This window comes from Lathamus discolor, chromosome 6 (genome assembly GCF_037157495.1).
Source record: "Lathamus discolor isolate bLatDis1 chromosome 6, bLatDis1.hap1, whole genome shotgun sequence".
NCBI lineage: Eukaryota > Metazoa > Chordata > Aves > Psittaciformes > Psittacidae > Lathamus > Lathamus discolor.
In genome coordinates, this window is record NC_088889.1 from 81368896 (window position 1) to 81385153 (window position 16258).

The window sequence follows — 16258 nt, forward strand, 5'->3', positions numbered from 1 at the left end:
TACTCAAGGTGCTGCTTTATCCTGTGTACACAGAGGCTGTTGAGATTCAACTGAAAACCAAGCTGCTTACACAAAGTCCTTTTAGGGTAAAACCTTGCACTGGAAATCACAGGCTGGAGCCAAACCAGCTGAAAAAGTGAGTTAAAATGATGGGTTTCCCACCACTCACATCTACATTAATTCTAATACAACTGTGCAGAAAAGTGCCACAAATTAAACAGATCTCTGCCTTAGAGTTACTTTGTCCACAAACCATTTAGGTAGCAAAAGAATTGCAGTTGCTCAAATACATGATTATACATTATTTATGCTTTTAACTCAAATAAAACTTCTGGGTTGTTTACACACTCATTTTTAAAACTCAAGAACCTCATAATATTCCAGAGCAAGATTCTCCAGAGTCCATGGGCAAGTTGTCAGTTACCGGGATAATGGCATCTTGCAGTCCCAGGAAGAATTCTGATGGAAAACAGAGACTAGGGTGCTGCTGCATGCCATGTTTATATTCAAGTTTTAAAGACGGACTTAAAGCACCAGAAGATGAGCTCCAGTTCCAGATATTACAAAAGATGGAAAAATCGCTTGGGCCTTCCTGTGCAGGACTTTTTAGCAAGTTTTAAAAGTAAAACTAAGACATGGAAACTTACCAGGAAGTCTTTGCTTTGTGAGGCTGCAAGTAGGAGTTGGTGGTGGAGTAGTGCCTGTTCCTTGAGCTTTTGATATGTACATAGATTCTGTGGATTCCAGAGAGCCTGCAGGTTAAAAACAAAAAACACCAAGTTAAACATAGCAGAAACCAGACCAGTTTTGTGTTCCGCTGCATGGACAAGGTAGGCAACAATCTTATTTTTAATGCACATTTCTGAAACGGCACGTGCCAGGCTGAGGTGAACCTGCCACTGGCTGGTAATCCATCTCCCAGTATGCAAGCTGGGGACACGCAAAGATGAATAAAATGTCTCCTACGCTCCCTGCACAACACTGCTACATCCAGTTGTCCTCCCTCCCTCCTCCACTGGAGGCCTGACGTGTCCCAGCTGCCAGCTGTTGGGCAGTGCGCATGGAAGGGCAAAGTTATTCCCAAGGAAACCCTGCTGTTCTCCATCTTAAGAATCTCCCCACTGGTACATCAAGACTCAGAAAGCAAGCCCCCAGTACAGCAGGAAGACTTAATTCAGAGACACACAGACAGCTGGGCTGTTGTTCTGGGGCCAACAGACACTTGGGCAGATTCAGACTGCCACAGTTTTTACAGTAAAAATTTATGTTTTTAGAAAGTACTGCATTAGTACATCAGTCTGCAAGATGTAAAAGCTACAGACAGTTCTATTCACATCAGCACACATGAATTACAAATATATGAGTAAAATAATAGTCTTTTACATTGTAACACTCCATACATTGCTGTCTTCCCCAAAGCCAGGTCCATGCTAGTCCTCAGCTAGTTTCCACCCATCCTTGTCAGCCATCATATTCCCCAGTCTGCAAACCAGTGCTTCAGTGTGACCATAGTCACAGAAGCAGGATATCAGAGACAGGATACCTCTGAGCAGGATATCAGAGACATCAAGTTCCAGTAGCACTGTGAAACACGACTGCTGCTTTGCAACTACCCTGAGGATACATGAGTACATACACAGGGAAGCCACCCTGCCAGCTTACATATTTACATACCAAACACCAAACTGCTGCAGAGTATGTAGCCGTAAGTCACAGAAATGATTCCTCTATTAATAAATCCCAAAGTCTTAATACAGCTTTTTTAATGTGACTCAACATGCAAGAACAAAAAGTGAACTGTACAGTAAGGATAGAAGACTGACTTATTGTGTGTCACAGAAACAGTGAAGAGCACGTTCTGCATCTTGAGGGCGAGTTATGTCAAGATCGAATCAGCGCAAGAAAGCGTGCTGCAATTTCAGTATAAGATTGGGAACAGTTCTAATGACAACATAACATGGCTGCAGATGCACCAAGTCCTACCTGCTGTTAAATTAAATGTTCTTCCCTTTGGTGAAGCTTGGAATGGAGAAAACCAGTTCAGCACAGAGCCTACTACAGGTATCTGTCGTAGCAGTCCCTGCAAAGCACACAGTCACTGGCTGGTGAGCACACAACCCACATTGTGACAAGTTAGTTCAAGTTACTGGATAACTAACATTTAGGCCCTTACCTCTTCCAGGAGTCGTTCTTCATTTGCTTTCTGAAGCTGAAGTTGTGCTTCCTGTATCCCTTTTCTAACAACTTCAGTCATGTTTTCCAACAGCTAATAAAAACCAGAAATGATATTTTATAATGTATTATTAAGGCTTGAAGTTGTCTTTTTAGTTCAGGTTTTGATTATGCAGACACGGTAGTCAGATATTATTCCAATTTAAGAAAGTATCTGACAATCACTAGTTTGTTCTGACTGTGAATTAAAGAATGAAGAGGGTGACTGCATGAGTTTTAAAAGCCACACCCAGAGAACAGGATGTCAGTTTGAACAGGACTGGAAAGTAGTTTTCTTTTACTTGGAAATGAGCCTGTGACCCAAATTCTTCAAAGATCTGCTCACCACATAAACGTTCATCAGATGCTGAATCTGACAGAAGGATTTTTAGGTTTAAAGGGCACAGTTTGGTTTCCAGAAGTACCCAGGACTTAAACCAGCCCCACAGTTAAGTCTGACCAGGTACGTGTTAGTCTAGGTTTAGCTTTAGTTTTCAAGTTTAACTGGTAGCTCATGACTGCCAGTCTGATCCCAGCATCAGTGACGTTTCATACCACACAGGACAGGCAGTTCAGTGGGTGAACTGTAGGGGCAATAAATGAACAAACTCAAGTAGTCAAAAAAAAAGTCACAGTTTTGTCTTGTGCCAGACAAAGATCAATTTCCATAACCTAATACGGGGTTTAATATTGCACAGTGCAATTTTAAAGGCATACAGTCACCTGACAGGCACTCCCTCCAAAATGCTAAAAGCCTGGGTTACTGTTAGTTAATAAAACCAAAGGAAAATGAGGAAGCTGCTCATTTTCCATGGGGAAGAGGCAAGCCAGAATTGACCACCACAGCAACTGAACACCCGATGGTACTGACTGCAGAAAGGAGTGCAACAGGACTACAGTTAGGGTACAGAGAACCATCACTGGGTTTTCTGGTCCAGTCAAGATGTTTGCCTTGAGTTTTGGTTCTGCCTTTTAACGTACTTACCCGTGTGTCCTCAGGGCGTGCTGATAGGGAAGTTTTTTTCCTAAAAGCTGCCCTCTTGCACCAAACATCAGTTCTCTAAATGATACATCAGCCTCAAAGACTGGTTTTGCTTCTGTTTTGGATCAAATAGTATGAGCTTCTTTCAGAACCACAGATTTAGTGTAGCTGGTTACAAGGACTGCACCTTCCCTAGTTCTCCACTATTTGTTCCACCCTAAAAGCTTCAGGATCAGAGTGGCCCATGTCCCGACATTCGATTCCTAATCTCTCAACTACTACAATTAAAAACCAGAAGATGCTCTACAGGCAGAACATCCTTCATCTCACCCACAAAGCAGCATAGGAGTCAAGGGCAGGCAGAGAGTCTCCAGAAAACAGCGCCAGAAAAAGTTTCATTGCCAAAATCAATATATTCCCATGGGCAGAAATAGACAAAGGGTTTCTGAAGTTCTGTTTATTTTTAGGTGAGGAAATAAATGCCCAACAGTAAAGGAATGAAAGGATAGACGTTCATTTGTAATGCAACTAATTTAGGAATTCTACTTCCTAAAACATATGGAGAACTCTCATCAGGTAAATGCTTTTATGAAATACTTTAGTTGTATCATCAGCTTTATTACTTCAACAGGTAATTTGTAATTTCCATTTTTAAGCTACCAATTTAATTGTTTTTCCATGCATTTTAGGGCACAGCCTCACCTTAAAGCTGGTATAGAAACAATCTCGATCCTACTGCATTTAGCAGTGATGAGAAACACCAGCTCCAATCCACCCCCCCTTCCCTTTTTTGTTTTTCTGCCAATTTAAACTGGAGTGATAAAATGAACTGATTTCAATACTACTGAAGTTTTCCGTTAGAACTACTGAAGAGAGGACCACGAACATAAATCGTGACACCCTTACAATATCATAAACCTTTAAACAAAAGTTCTCCTTATGTTGACAGAGATTATTACTTCCACAGTAATTCCACAGTCTGTTGCAGGCAAGTGCAGTTTTTACTTTCACAAAGAACAAAACCATGTCCTGAAGCCAGTATGGAAAGGGAAAAATAAAGGTTCTGGAAAACCCTGTGATTTATTAATACCTACTCTTGAATTTTCTTCTATTTCTCTGCCTGTTGCTGCGATAGTTTCAACTAACTCTGACACGTCCAGATCCTCAGTTACCATGCCAATGTAAACGCAGTTCTTCTGCCCTCCGAATTCTGGACCTGTGAGCACAGGGAGAATCAAGTCTTTGTGATGTACAAAAATCCATCCTCACAATAGTTGCACTGCTCAAGCTTGCAAATCTGGAAATCTGAATGCATACACACATGCTTTGGTAATTAAGGACAGTATCTGCACAGGTATTGATGATGCAACTGAAAAAGCTCAGCCCTGTGGGTTTTCAAAAAGAGAAAACACCTAGTCAAGAAAAACAGCAGGTATTTTAGACAGCCAAGGAGTTGTATAATACCAGCGTTGAATATGCTTCAAACTCGTTACTTTCTGCCATTTACAGGTTACTTGGTTCCACAATTCTAGGGCACGTGATTTCTGAAAGCTGACTAGAAAGACATCAGAGTCTGAGTAAGCACATGACCATTACTTCAGCTATAATGCGCCATTGTGTCCGTGTGAAAGTGCTGCTAATCATCATGAAAGTCATCTGAAGCTTTTAATGCAGCCATAGAATGCAGTGAACTGGTCAGTGGGGTTTGAAGATCTGCTTTCACCAGTTACAGCACTAACTGAGAAGGCTCAGTTTACAGATGTAAAAGAGGAACACTGCAGCTTTTATTCTTTCTGACAAGGAGACCCCTTTTGGTCTAGTTACCCGTAAGTCAGTTTTCACAAGTGTTTTTGACAACAGTGCACCTTGCTCACACCCTGCTGAACATTTACCAACTGAAACAGGAGTAAGGAGGAAAAGTTACAGATGTTGTTTCTACAATAACCATATACACAGCAGTGTAACCCTAACCTGTGTACAAATGACCTACTGAACCATTACAGCACAGCCAGAAAGTGACCATTATCTTGAACACTTATTTTAAGTAGTGCAGTTACCCAAAGAAAAAGTGAGATCCGACTCCAGTTCATTTAATTTCTTCAGAAGTTCTGTATTGATTTTTTCTAGTTCTTTTTCTTGTTTGTCATCGTTCTTCCCATCACTGTGATAATTGTATCTTCAAACCAAGACAGAAGACAGTAATTTCGCTTTACAGGATGTACAAAAAGTATATATACATTTAGCATGTTTCTACAGATTTCTGTATCTTATGAACTGAAATCTCAGGATATCACAGCTTAAATCAACAAGTTTATTGGCATTTGTAATCAGAGATTTTGGGGTGGGACAAGATTGCTGCTGCAAAGGGAACTGAACACAACATTTCTAGGTAATAGATTGATTGTACTTTAACTATTCTGACTATTCAGAATCCTTCTCAGAAGACTGTAGGAGGGGGTCATAACAGACACTTGAAGGGTTAAGTGGTAGTCAGTATTTAAGTGAAGCCCATTATAAATAAAATGTAAGTTGCACTTGTCTAGATAAAGTAGGATGGACTTGCATATTACATTTCCATCTAACAGAGCCACATGCTGCCTACAAAATTAAACTGTTGCCCTAATTCCTCTAAACAGCTCTTAAATTTTTCTTAAAAAAACAAAAATAAACAACATTAAAAATGCATTTTTTTAAAAAAGGACTCAGAAGCTTCAAGTGGGTGCAAAACCAGATAATACCCAGCATACACCTCCAGATCACCACTAAGGAGACCCTGTATTCCTTTCTGTTCATGCACACGTTATCAAAAAAGATAATGAAAAAACAGGCAGCATTTTACCTTACAACACCTAATCCTGGCCAGCTGAGATCTTCAATATACAACAGCCCTGGTGTCCTTCTCACTTCTTGTTCAAATTCTTCTCTCAGTTGCAGTGTGCTTGTCAATACTGGTATCTTCATTTTTAAGCAGTCTACTAACTGATCAATATCTTGGATTTCAGTTCCTAAAACTAAAGAGCTGATGCATTAGTGTGTGATAATAGTGAACAGACACCACAGAGATGTCTGAATTAAGCCACTCTAAGTCAATCATAAGTATAATTTACAGATAATATTGAAGTATCTTTATCTCTGTAACAGTGTTTTTTTCTTTAGTTATCTAACCACTGACACATCAAAATGGAGATAGCCAAGGATTTTGTTTAAAATAAGCTAAAAAAAAGGGATTTCCTGGTGTTACAAATTAAAAAGGACAATACCCTTTTTCATTACATCTACAGCTAGCACCAGAAAATTCCTCTTCCCACAGCCAAACAGATGATGAATCAACTTCCATGCTGGTGTAAAACCCAAAACAAAATATTACAGCATCACCAAGCAGTTTTATTCCAAAATCTACTTTTCTGTGTACACCAGAAACCTCTCCCATCAGTGTCAAGTGCTTTGATAGCCTAAGCCACTCACCCCACGCAAGCTAAGAGGTGATACCATGCATCACCCTGCACCCTGCGAGTTGCTCTATGCATCTGCCAAGTCTAAATGAAGTATGCATACAGTGATGGCTTAAACATGACATTTAAGATATTTCCAAAACACAGATAATTTTTTAATTCTCCCCTTCCCCCCACCTGTAATTATAGGAAACCCTAGAGGTTTAGTAAACAACTCTCCTAGTTAAGTAGCTATATTTTGAACATAAGCACCATTTCAGTGTTGAAATACCTGTACAGAAAGGTCAAGCATATTGTGTTAAGGAGCTGAGAGAAGGAAAGATAGGGATTTATCCTTCGTATTTCTTTTATAACTGTTAGAAACCAAGAACTTCTCCCTTTGAGTTTCCTAATGAATTTAAAGTGATCAGTAGAAGACTTTATGTGCAGAGGTAGCAAGGCAATGTCACCCACAACAGCTGAACTACCACTAACGCACCCACTGCCAGGGCAGAGCAGGATGATAAAGCTAATACAGTGTCATTTGTAAGAAAATCCTCACCATAGGAAAATGCACTAAAGATTTTCTTGAGCTTCTACAGCACAAGATTATTGTACAATTCTCTAGCAAATCCCAGTTTTTACAAGTGGCTGAATTAAGTGACTGTTACCTGCAGAAGTCATTAGTGGGCTAAAACGCACACATGTGCCTTCATCTTCCAGTTCTACCACATCCACGCCGCTGGCTGGAACCAGCTGTGCCAGTTGCTCTCCTAGCTGAAGGGATATGGCAGTTAGAGATGCATGAAGCATGGTCTGGCAGTCACTGACTCAGGCCTGGACCCTTCCCATAGTTAAGGGGAACCATATGCTAAACAGTTTTCTGCATTTCTCAAAATCACCTTCTGTAGCAAAATGCTTTAGCTTGCTGGTGATGTGACACAGTTCAGCATATATTTAAAATAATGAAAATTCCGGATAAACTACAAGTGTTACAAGTCAGAAGTTTCTACCAAAATGTCACTGTTGTTTAGTATGCCACCATTATTATGCAATAGATGCAAACCAGTTATAAATAGTTGTTTGCTCAGGTCTCTGAAAGCATAGGTTTCTCGAATTACTTCTCGAGATGTGGCAAAGACTGTATTTGTGAATATACACACACTGGCAATGAAGCATCAGCCAATTTTAAAACTCCTGAAATTTTCATATATTCCCACAGACCAAGGAAAATCCACTACCTATAGTTTAAGATACAATTTCAGTAGTTATTACATGTTAAATAATCAGAAATGTGAAAGCAACTTATCCTCAGAGCAAATAATCTTTTAAATCCAGAATGGCCACTAGTTTTGCAAAGGATATCGGGTCAAGAACAACTATCAAATTAGTCTACCTAAGGTTTGATAGTTACTGATGAACCCCTGCAAGCATCCCATTGTCACTTGTTTTTTCCTAAAGAGAAAGAGCATCCGTTCTTACCCACTGATTGAAAGTGTCATAAACATGTCTTTCGCTGCTTATTATGGGGTGCTGAATAGTTGAGGCCTGTGCAGCACGTGAGGTTTGATCTGAATCCAAAGATATAAGAATCACAGAAGTGGATTTTTATTTACTTAATTAAACAAAAGGCAACCTAAAATTTAGATAAAAGACAATTACATCTCCTAGGTAATGTACCACACCTACATGATGTCCTGGACTTCAAGCAGACTAACAAGGACTATTTTTAAGGTATGCTGAACATGACAAATAGTAGAATAAATCAGGAAACAAATAGTAAAATACCTAAGTTTTGAGGTTCAAATGCCCCAATGCAAATAAAACCAGTGTTTTCACAAAGCAAAATCCTGTCACAAACCCAAGGAAGATCTTCCCCCATTAGTACGCTCAAACACAGCTTGCAGCTTATGAGACTTCCAGCATCTGCTCTCAATATCAAAATCATATGCAAATCTCTCCTCACTCAAGAATGCAGAAAATTACTTGTTATGAAGACTTAAAACACTGCAGTCTATCTAAAAAAAGAAGCTATCACATACATGGATTCTATCCCTGGATTACAACCAGCATTCACAGCCTTTTTCAAAGCATGTTACACAAGAGAAGTACGTAACATTTACTTCAAACTCATTTTATGAATCAGTAGTTTATAGTTTTTTTTTAAAGAGAGGGGTTTATTATTTTGTTTTGTCTTTCAATAAATCACATACCTCTATTTGAATATTCTTGGAAGAACTTGAAAACCACCACTGGTGAACTCAGCTCATCTTCAACCTTAGCAGAAAAAAAAAACCCCAACCATAAACCAAAACTTAAATCCTTAAAAAAAAAAAAAAGAAGTGACAATCTATTTAATACTGTGTATAATGCTGAGCAAAGGAGATAATTTTGTTTTGACAGCAGTAACACTGTTCACAGTATCTCAGTATTAGAAGTTAACTCTAGGAATGCAAGTAAATGTATCTGTAAACACAGGAAAGTAAATCATCATTCAGTTTAAGCAGAAATGTACTGATTTAAGGTATGTGTAATTAAAATTTGGGCACTATAAAACAAGGCACCTAATCATGTTCATTAGCAAATACACTGTATTAAATAGTTTATTTAGTTTTAAGTATTTTCAGATATTAATGTTAAAAAAATTCCTGGAAATCATCCTAGAATCATTAGAGAACATCAAGAAAGTTCCAGCAGGAATAACAAGACTATAACTTACCCTGTTTTGGGGATAAGGGAAATGGACTGGGCAGCTTTTGGATGCAATCTGAGACTACATTTCACAATCCTAAACTCACAAGATTTAAGTAGAAGGCGGAAGTGCTACAGTAACTTGAACTCCCATGGCCACTAATACTCTTGGAAAAAGAACCTTCACAAAAATGGTTGTTTTCACTCAGAATGACCCATGAATTATCTATTGCTCCAGAAAACCAAGCTGACTATTTTCTATACATCAAGTGTTAACTGAAACTGCAAGTAGAGGGAGGAATAAAACCACCAGATCCTGTGGAACAGGACATCTCACAGAAACTAAATTTGGAATTGATACATTAGATGTAATTTCTAAAGCTATTTCTGGTGTAAAAACCTCGGCTGGGATAGTTTTTGCATACAATTTCACAGGGTTCATATCTTCATCTCAACAGCAGGGTAAGATACAGCCAGAATGCATTAGGGAGGCTTATGAAAACTGGTTTCATGAATGTATTAGTGAACAAATCCATGCTTTAAATGGAATTGAATCAATCTCTGGAAACAATTTCTGGATGTTTTTTCTGTCAGCTCCACTGAGTGCATGAGCACACAGCAATGGAACAAATACAATCTAGAGGTCAAACACAACCAAGCCACACAATTTCACTGAACACCAGAATTTAACTAGAAAGATACGAAGCATCTTCAAAACAGTGATTATGATTTCAGTAATACTGCTAAATATTTTTTAATCAGTTATTCTTATCTTTTAACAAGTAAAGACTAAGCTACACAGCCAAAGGATTAAATGCAGACTGTACCGAAGTTTTAATGAAATCCAGGTTTTTCAAGTTCTCCAGCAACCTTTGACTCTAAAAGATGACAGCAGAAGGGAAACAAATGGAAAAAACAAATGCACAGTTTTAGAAATTGAAAATTATTCTGAAAAACATGAAAGTCACTATCACAATTCCTGTTTCTGAGCAAGCCCCTACCACACATCAGCAATTCATCCAGTTCTTATTTGTAAATTTGTTGACAAAGTTCCAGAGATATTATAACTCCATTGACTAACTAAAGCACAGTACATATCAGAACTGTTAATTTTCTCATTGCTACCATAGCAACTGGCTTGGATGGCTTTCTAAATTATTTTCAGTAGAAAAAATATTCTTAAATTGTGGTTTAAGACTATTAATAGGCTAGTATAAAAGCTCAGATCAATCTCAGATGACACAATTTTAATGACTAATGGTACTTTGTCATTCTTTTAGGTCTTTCATGCCAACAGCTTCTTCACTAACCGTTACAGACACTTTCCATTTTGCCTTTCTTTGATTTTTTGGTAAATGCTGTAGCTTTAAAGGAAAAAATGCTTTCCCAATAAACAATGCATTTTTTAGCTAACACATTATATCGGTTCTTACTAGGGTAAGGACTCAACTTCAAAAATAGTGCAATTTCCATTGTATCTGAAGAAATGTTTTGTAGTCCTTTTTGTCAGGAATTTATAATTTACTATTACTTAAATTAATACAATGCCAAGTAGAGTAGGAAAATGAGAAAGTCTTTCTCTGAACAGCTTTCAAGCAAAATTGTTTAAAGAAAGAAGTGACAAAAATGAAGTGATTTTGTTACTTCACTGTTCAGAAAGAACAAAGATTAAGTCTTTCTCGTTTAAAAAAGAAAATACTATCTAATAGTAAAAGCACATCCCTTCCCCAAATGCTTCTAACTCTGCTTTCATAATTTGTAACACGGTATGAATCAATATGCTATACTGTAAACAACTACAGTATTTTTAGTTATTTCTTCTACAGTGCATCAAGTAATGAAAAAAGATGCATTAATGGCTATTGTAAAAGCATTTCTAAGTATAACTGTTCTGGATATCACTTGTACTGTCCTTGCTATCTGAACTCTGTTTCTGCTCGGAGACTTGAACTACATCAGTTGGTGAGGATTCTTAACAACAGTCTTCAACCCATACTCAAAGAAGCAAAGTATCCATAAATAATGTGCCAACCAGCTATTGCTTACTAATTGTGAGGCATGCTTTATCCTCTCCACAATCCCATCGTGGCCCAGGTACTGCAAGGAGAGCCACAGTGGCAGGGCTCGGAGCTTCTCTACAGGCTGACTTGATGTCAGCCCAGCTGCTAAGGACTATAGAGAAAAACAAACAATAAAAAAAACCATTATTAACCTCTCTTCAATTATTCCAATTTTGCAGCTTATGGAATATGCCACAGCTTAAATAGGGAAGATTTTGCAAATTATAATTTAGATGCTTGTAAAGAACAAGACACTACATCATGATCAAAATTACACTTTCAAGACTCTGAGAATAACCACTGAGAAGCTGAACATACCAAAGATGGATCCTCATGTCGGTAGAGTGTCACTGCAGGTACAGCCGGGAGGCCCAGCCAGGAACCCAGAGTAAGAGTCATGCTGTCACATTTTGTAGCAGCCTAAAGTTTATTACAATGAGCAGAATATAAGCCATATAAATTTTAATAAGATCATGACCTTAAAATCTAGAGCACGTTATTAAGTTTCTAGATATAGTAAGACATACCAGTACAGAAGAGGAGACATAACCCAAGGCCAAAGTTGCCAAATTCACACTAGAAAAAGAAAGTGGGTTTAGCAGATATTAAGCATGTATTAAGAAATAGTATTTTAATCTTCAGTTTAAATATTTCATATTTATATGTAAAGGGAGGTAATTTTTGTTTGTGTATTTTTCATTGGCAATGCAGTAGATGTTGCTACTTGCTTTTCCAAAATTGAAAACCCTAAAGTAAAAATCCATTTCAATCTAAAAATGTTTCAGTCCAACCCTTGGGGAAATCATTCCCCAAAGTCCTACTCATAATTCAGCACTGGTCTGGCATCAGAAATAAACAGCATGCAAATATAACACTGTACAATGAAACACCAAAAGAAACTGAGTCTCTACCCCAGGCCAAAAAAACCAATCAACCAACCAACCAAAAAAACAAAAAATCTTAGAGCATTAGAGTCTTCATTAACATTGTCTAAGTTCTTGAAACTTCTTTTCCTATTGGTTTAATCCTTCTCTAGCTATGCTGCATGCTGCACTTGCAGTAGTCTTCTTGACAATGCTCACTGAAGTGTCATCTCTTCCACACTCGTTTCATTCTCCTTTCTCATTCTCAATAATCACTGTGTAATGTCTCCTCTGACTTATCCTGTAAGGTTCCGTTTAATTCATATGCCAAGCTCTTCAAAGCAAAGGCAGGTAAGATTACCATCTGAGTAAAAGTAACCACTGACCTATGCTGAAATAACCACTCCAACTAATTATTCTCATATATGTAAAACTATTTGTGACAAAATTCTTACTACTTAAAATGCTTAATGTGACAAAGATAAAGATGATCTATGGCTCTCTACTAGCTGGTTAGCTGTAAGCTAATGTGCTGTCTGCTATTCTTGTTAATGAATACAGTTCTACAGAAATAAATGTCAAGTTTCATACCCTTCTACATGGAGCCACATGTTATACTGCTCACAAAGTTCCTTCAGTCGGCCAAGTTTATCTGTGTGCCCAGCACCTGGAGTCCCTTTGTGGAAAAGGAAAGAAGGCAATGACAAAGGATAAGCCTGCAGACTAGGACTCTACATAAAAGGACCTCTTGTACTGTTGTCAAAAAAGTTACACAAGAGCAGGATGGATGATGTTTGCAAAGAGCCCACTACAGACATATTAGCATCTGGTGCATTGTTACTTATGAGCATTTGGAATTCTAGGCAAAAAAACTAAAGATGCTAGTTTTGCTTGTAAAATGCTATGTAATTTTTTTACTGCATCTATTTATATATTATTATTTATTATATTGTTATTTATTACTACATATGTATTTTTATATTGTTATTAAATTATTGATATAAAATATTAATATATCATATTTATATTTTTACATATAAACATAGGTAAAAAATACTTAGAAAGTTAGATGTCTCAGGCACTAAAAGACTCAGCAGCCTCAGATAAGAAATGCAGATATTTTTAATATGTTCAAAATATGACCTCCATGAAAGAAAACTAAACCAAGATTAACATCTCAGATATTTTTCCAACTGCAAAGCAAGTAACAGTCACCAATTTCATTCATATTCAAAGCAAGTTTTGTTCATAAGCAGTTCTCTTTAATTAACAAGAAAATTAGAAAAGTTAAACTTTAAAAGTTAACTTTTCAGGCTAAAATTGATGGCACATCTATCAAAAAATTCTCAAGTGTTAATGTGAACCTGATTTTCAGCAAAAGATTTGCTTTCACTAACAGAAGTTCTAGTCATATTAATACATCTACTGACAAGCAGATCTGTTGCAGTGCAATACAACTTTAAATCAACTAAATAAATACCCCTCTAGACAGATGATTATTGTGTGGCCATTAGGATATTTCCTGATATTCCTTGATATGTAACCACTAAGCTGTTTAATGCATTTTTATTTTGGATTTTATATATATTCACAAAATAAAGTGGTTTTTAAATTATTGTTTGTCCACCGGACTTACCAGCATTTGCAACAAGCAACAAAGGCAGTTTTCCAGACTCAACATCATCTTTAATCACTCTGTCCAACAAAGCAACATCCTGTTATCAATAAGAAAAATACATGTATTTATATATATGTTTGTCAAACCACACAGAATTGTTTCTCCTGAACTGGAAAAATGCATACAGTGTGAAAATGGACAGCATTCTGAAGTTCTGGAAAACATTCTTAATGTCTTAGTTTGTGGCTTGCAGTTTCTTCTTCCCAAAGGTAAAACAACCTGAAGGTCAGATAAAGCATTTGTGAAAAATACAACACAAATACATTGTGTAGTTTGTAAACATGCCTCCAAATACACATATTCTATATCCTGGACTAAGAAGCATCTTACTATATGCCATTAGAAATATCTTGCATATGACAAGACCAAGATGCAACCTGCTGGCTCTTCAGACGATTTCAATCTACAGTTTGTACAGTTAAATAACAGAAGACATAGAGGCTGAAAAAGTAAGTATGTTAATAAGGTTTTCCTAACAATATACTTGACCTTCTCTTAACAAGGCTTAAAAACCCCCAAAACCAAACCAAACCAACTAAACCAAAGCCACTCCACAAAATCAAAAGAGCTCTTTAAGACAAACTTACCATTTGGTGCTGAGATCCAAACATAGTGTTACAAGGCACATGGCACATGCAAGAAAGGGGTAACCCTAGCTGCAATAAAAATGATGAAATTTCAACAAACAAGACATACTTATTTCAAGTGTCCATAGAAATATATGAACAAATATAGTAAAAATGACAATAAAAAGCTGGATACCACATTAAAAAGTACATTTCCTGCTAAAACTTATAATCAAATTAATAGCAGAGAACAGAAAGCACAGGAGAAACTGGGAAAAAAAAAATCAGTCACATTTTTGTTAGCACATCATCTGCATTTAGTTTCTCTAATGAAATACTATGCTCTGTACAATAGCCTAAACTCAATCCTCTTTTCCTTGGCCACCCCTGCAATTAATGTATCCTGTAGGCAAACATGTACTTTGTGCATAGGCCATGTTCCACCTGAGGTTCACAGTTATTTCACAAAGTATAGAGGAATCTGCCCACTTCAATCATACAGCTCAGTTGACTATTCACGCTTGAAAGTCTTAAGTTCTTCCTTTGATAGGGAGGCAAATTCCAGATAACTTTTGCACCATTAACATGAGAGGGAGCTGGGGAATCAAGGTCTCCTATATTTTGATTTTTAACTTGGAAGATTACTAGACAAGTCAAATCAAGTTGATCATACCCATCACTTACCAGAAGACTCAGCAAATTAAGAGACCCACAGTTACAGAGTAGTTTGTTTTTATCCTTTAACAGAACATGAAGACTCCCTTCCCCTCCCGCTTCCTGTTGTGTTGCTGTTTAGTCACACTGCCATTGTTTCTACCATGAGGAAAAACAAGTAAGTTTTCAAAATCACCAAAGTTATGTTTGCCTGGGGATACATGTATTCAGTCAACATAAGGGGACTGGGAAAAAGCTTGGAGAAATCTTCACTTCCAACAGTGGAAGTTCCAGGCAGACACAAGGATCTAAAGCGAAATTTTCACTGGCCCCAGCCGGTTTAAAGACTGCTGCCAGTAGCGACCACACTGTGCTGCAAGTACCAGTCTGCTGCAGGAAAAGTTTGAATGTATCTTTAAAATTTAAATTTCAAGTAGGCAATATGAAACCAGGTAGGTTCTACTTGAAGCTAAAACCCCAACTTATCCACTTTACCTGATTGCAGAGAGCTTGGCCCAAGCCTGTTCTAGCTGCAGAACTAATGTATATGACAGGTTGCTTAGAATACAGCACGTTAAATCCTTCTATTGTATAATCTTCATAGCGTGTGTGAATAACAAGTCGACAGATTTTTAGGAGACCTTCTTGATCATCTTCATGATAATATGCTGATCCATTTTCATACCTGCAAGAAAAGCTGAGTAAATATGACCAACAAAACCAATAACCAGTTTAGTGACTAAAATAACACTAACCAGCAACAGGAGCTCACAAGAGGACAAAGATGACAGATTTAAAACACTTCTGTTTTCCCAGGATGAAGTAGAATAGAAGGAAACTTTTATAAGACAGGATGAGATTAAAAGTGAGGGAAGCCTAGTACATATTATCATTTAGATTCAGATATAAAGTGAGAAAGACAACACATCTGGATTCCTAAGGATTGCCTTTATAAAGTTCAAAACCTTGCTTAATAAGAGGAGAATGGGGGGGGGGGGGGGAGGAAACACACAAAAGGCTTCATCTGGTTTTAATACATATGTAAATTCTGAACTGCTAATTTTAAGCAGAATGCAACCTGACATTCCTTAAGTTAGTAAAATTGTAATAAGATGCATGAAG

At 37.4% G+C, this 16258-nt stretch overlaps 1 protein-coding gene across 3 annotated transcripts in view; it reads right to left on the reverse strand.

Annotated features, from left to right (window-relative positions):
- The window catches only part of PDXDC1 (pyridoxal dependent decarboxylase domain containing 1), a 28930-nt gene that overhangs the window by 2032 nt on the left and 10640 nt on the right, over nt 1–16258 (reverse strand). For all 3 annotated transcript variants that reach the window (XM_065684158.1, XM_065684159.1, XM_065684160.1), the window contains exons 6-22: nt 15632–15821; nt 14504–14572; nt 13875–13953; nt 12830–12914; nt 11903–11951; nt 11694–11795; nt 11362–11487; nt 10143–10193; nt 8838–8901; nt 8107–8195; nt 7296–7401; nt 6033–6204; nt 5251–5369; nt 4288–4409; nt 2174–2266; nt 1984–2080; nt 648–752 (exon numbers count right to left, since the gene is read on the reverse strand). In XM_065684158.1, the coding sequence (XP_065540230.1) occupies nt 648–752; nt 1984–2080; nt 2174–2266; nt 4288–4409; nt 5251–5369; nt 6033–6204; nt 7296–7401; nt 8107–8195; nt 8838–8901; nt 10143–10193; nt 11362–11487; nt 11694–11795; nt 11903–11951; nt 12830–12914; nt 13875–13953; nt 14504–14572; nt 15632–15821 (1718 nt within the window). The remainder of the gene's footprint in view (nt 1–647; nt 753–1983; nt 2081–2173; nt 2267–4287; nt 4410–5250; nt 5370–6032; nt 6205–7295; nt 7402–8106; nt 8196–8837; nt 8902–10142; nt 10194–11361; nt 11488–11693; nt 11796–11902; nt 11952–12829; nt 12915–13874; nt 13954–14503; nt 14573–15631; nt 15822–16258) is intronic.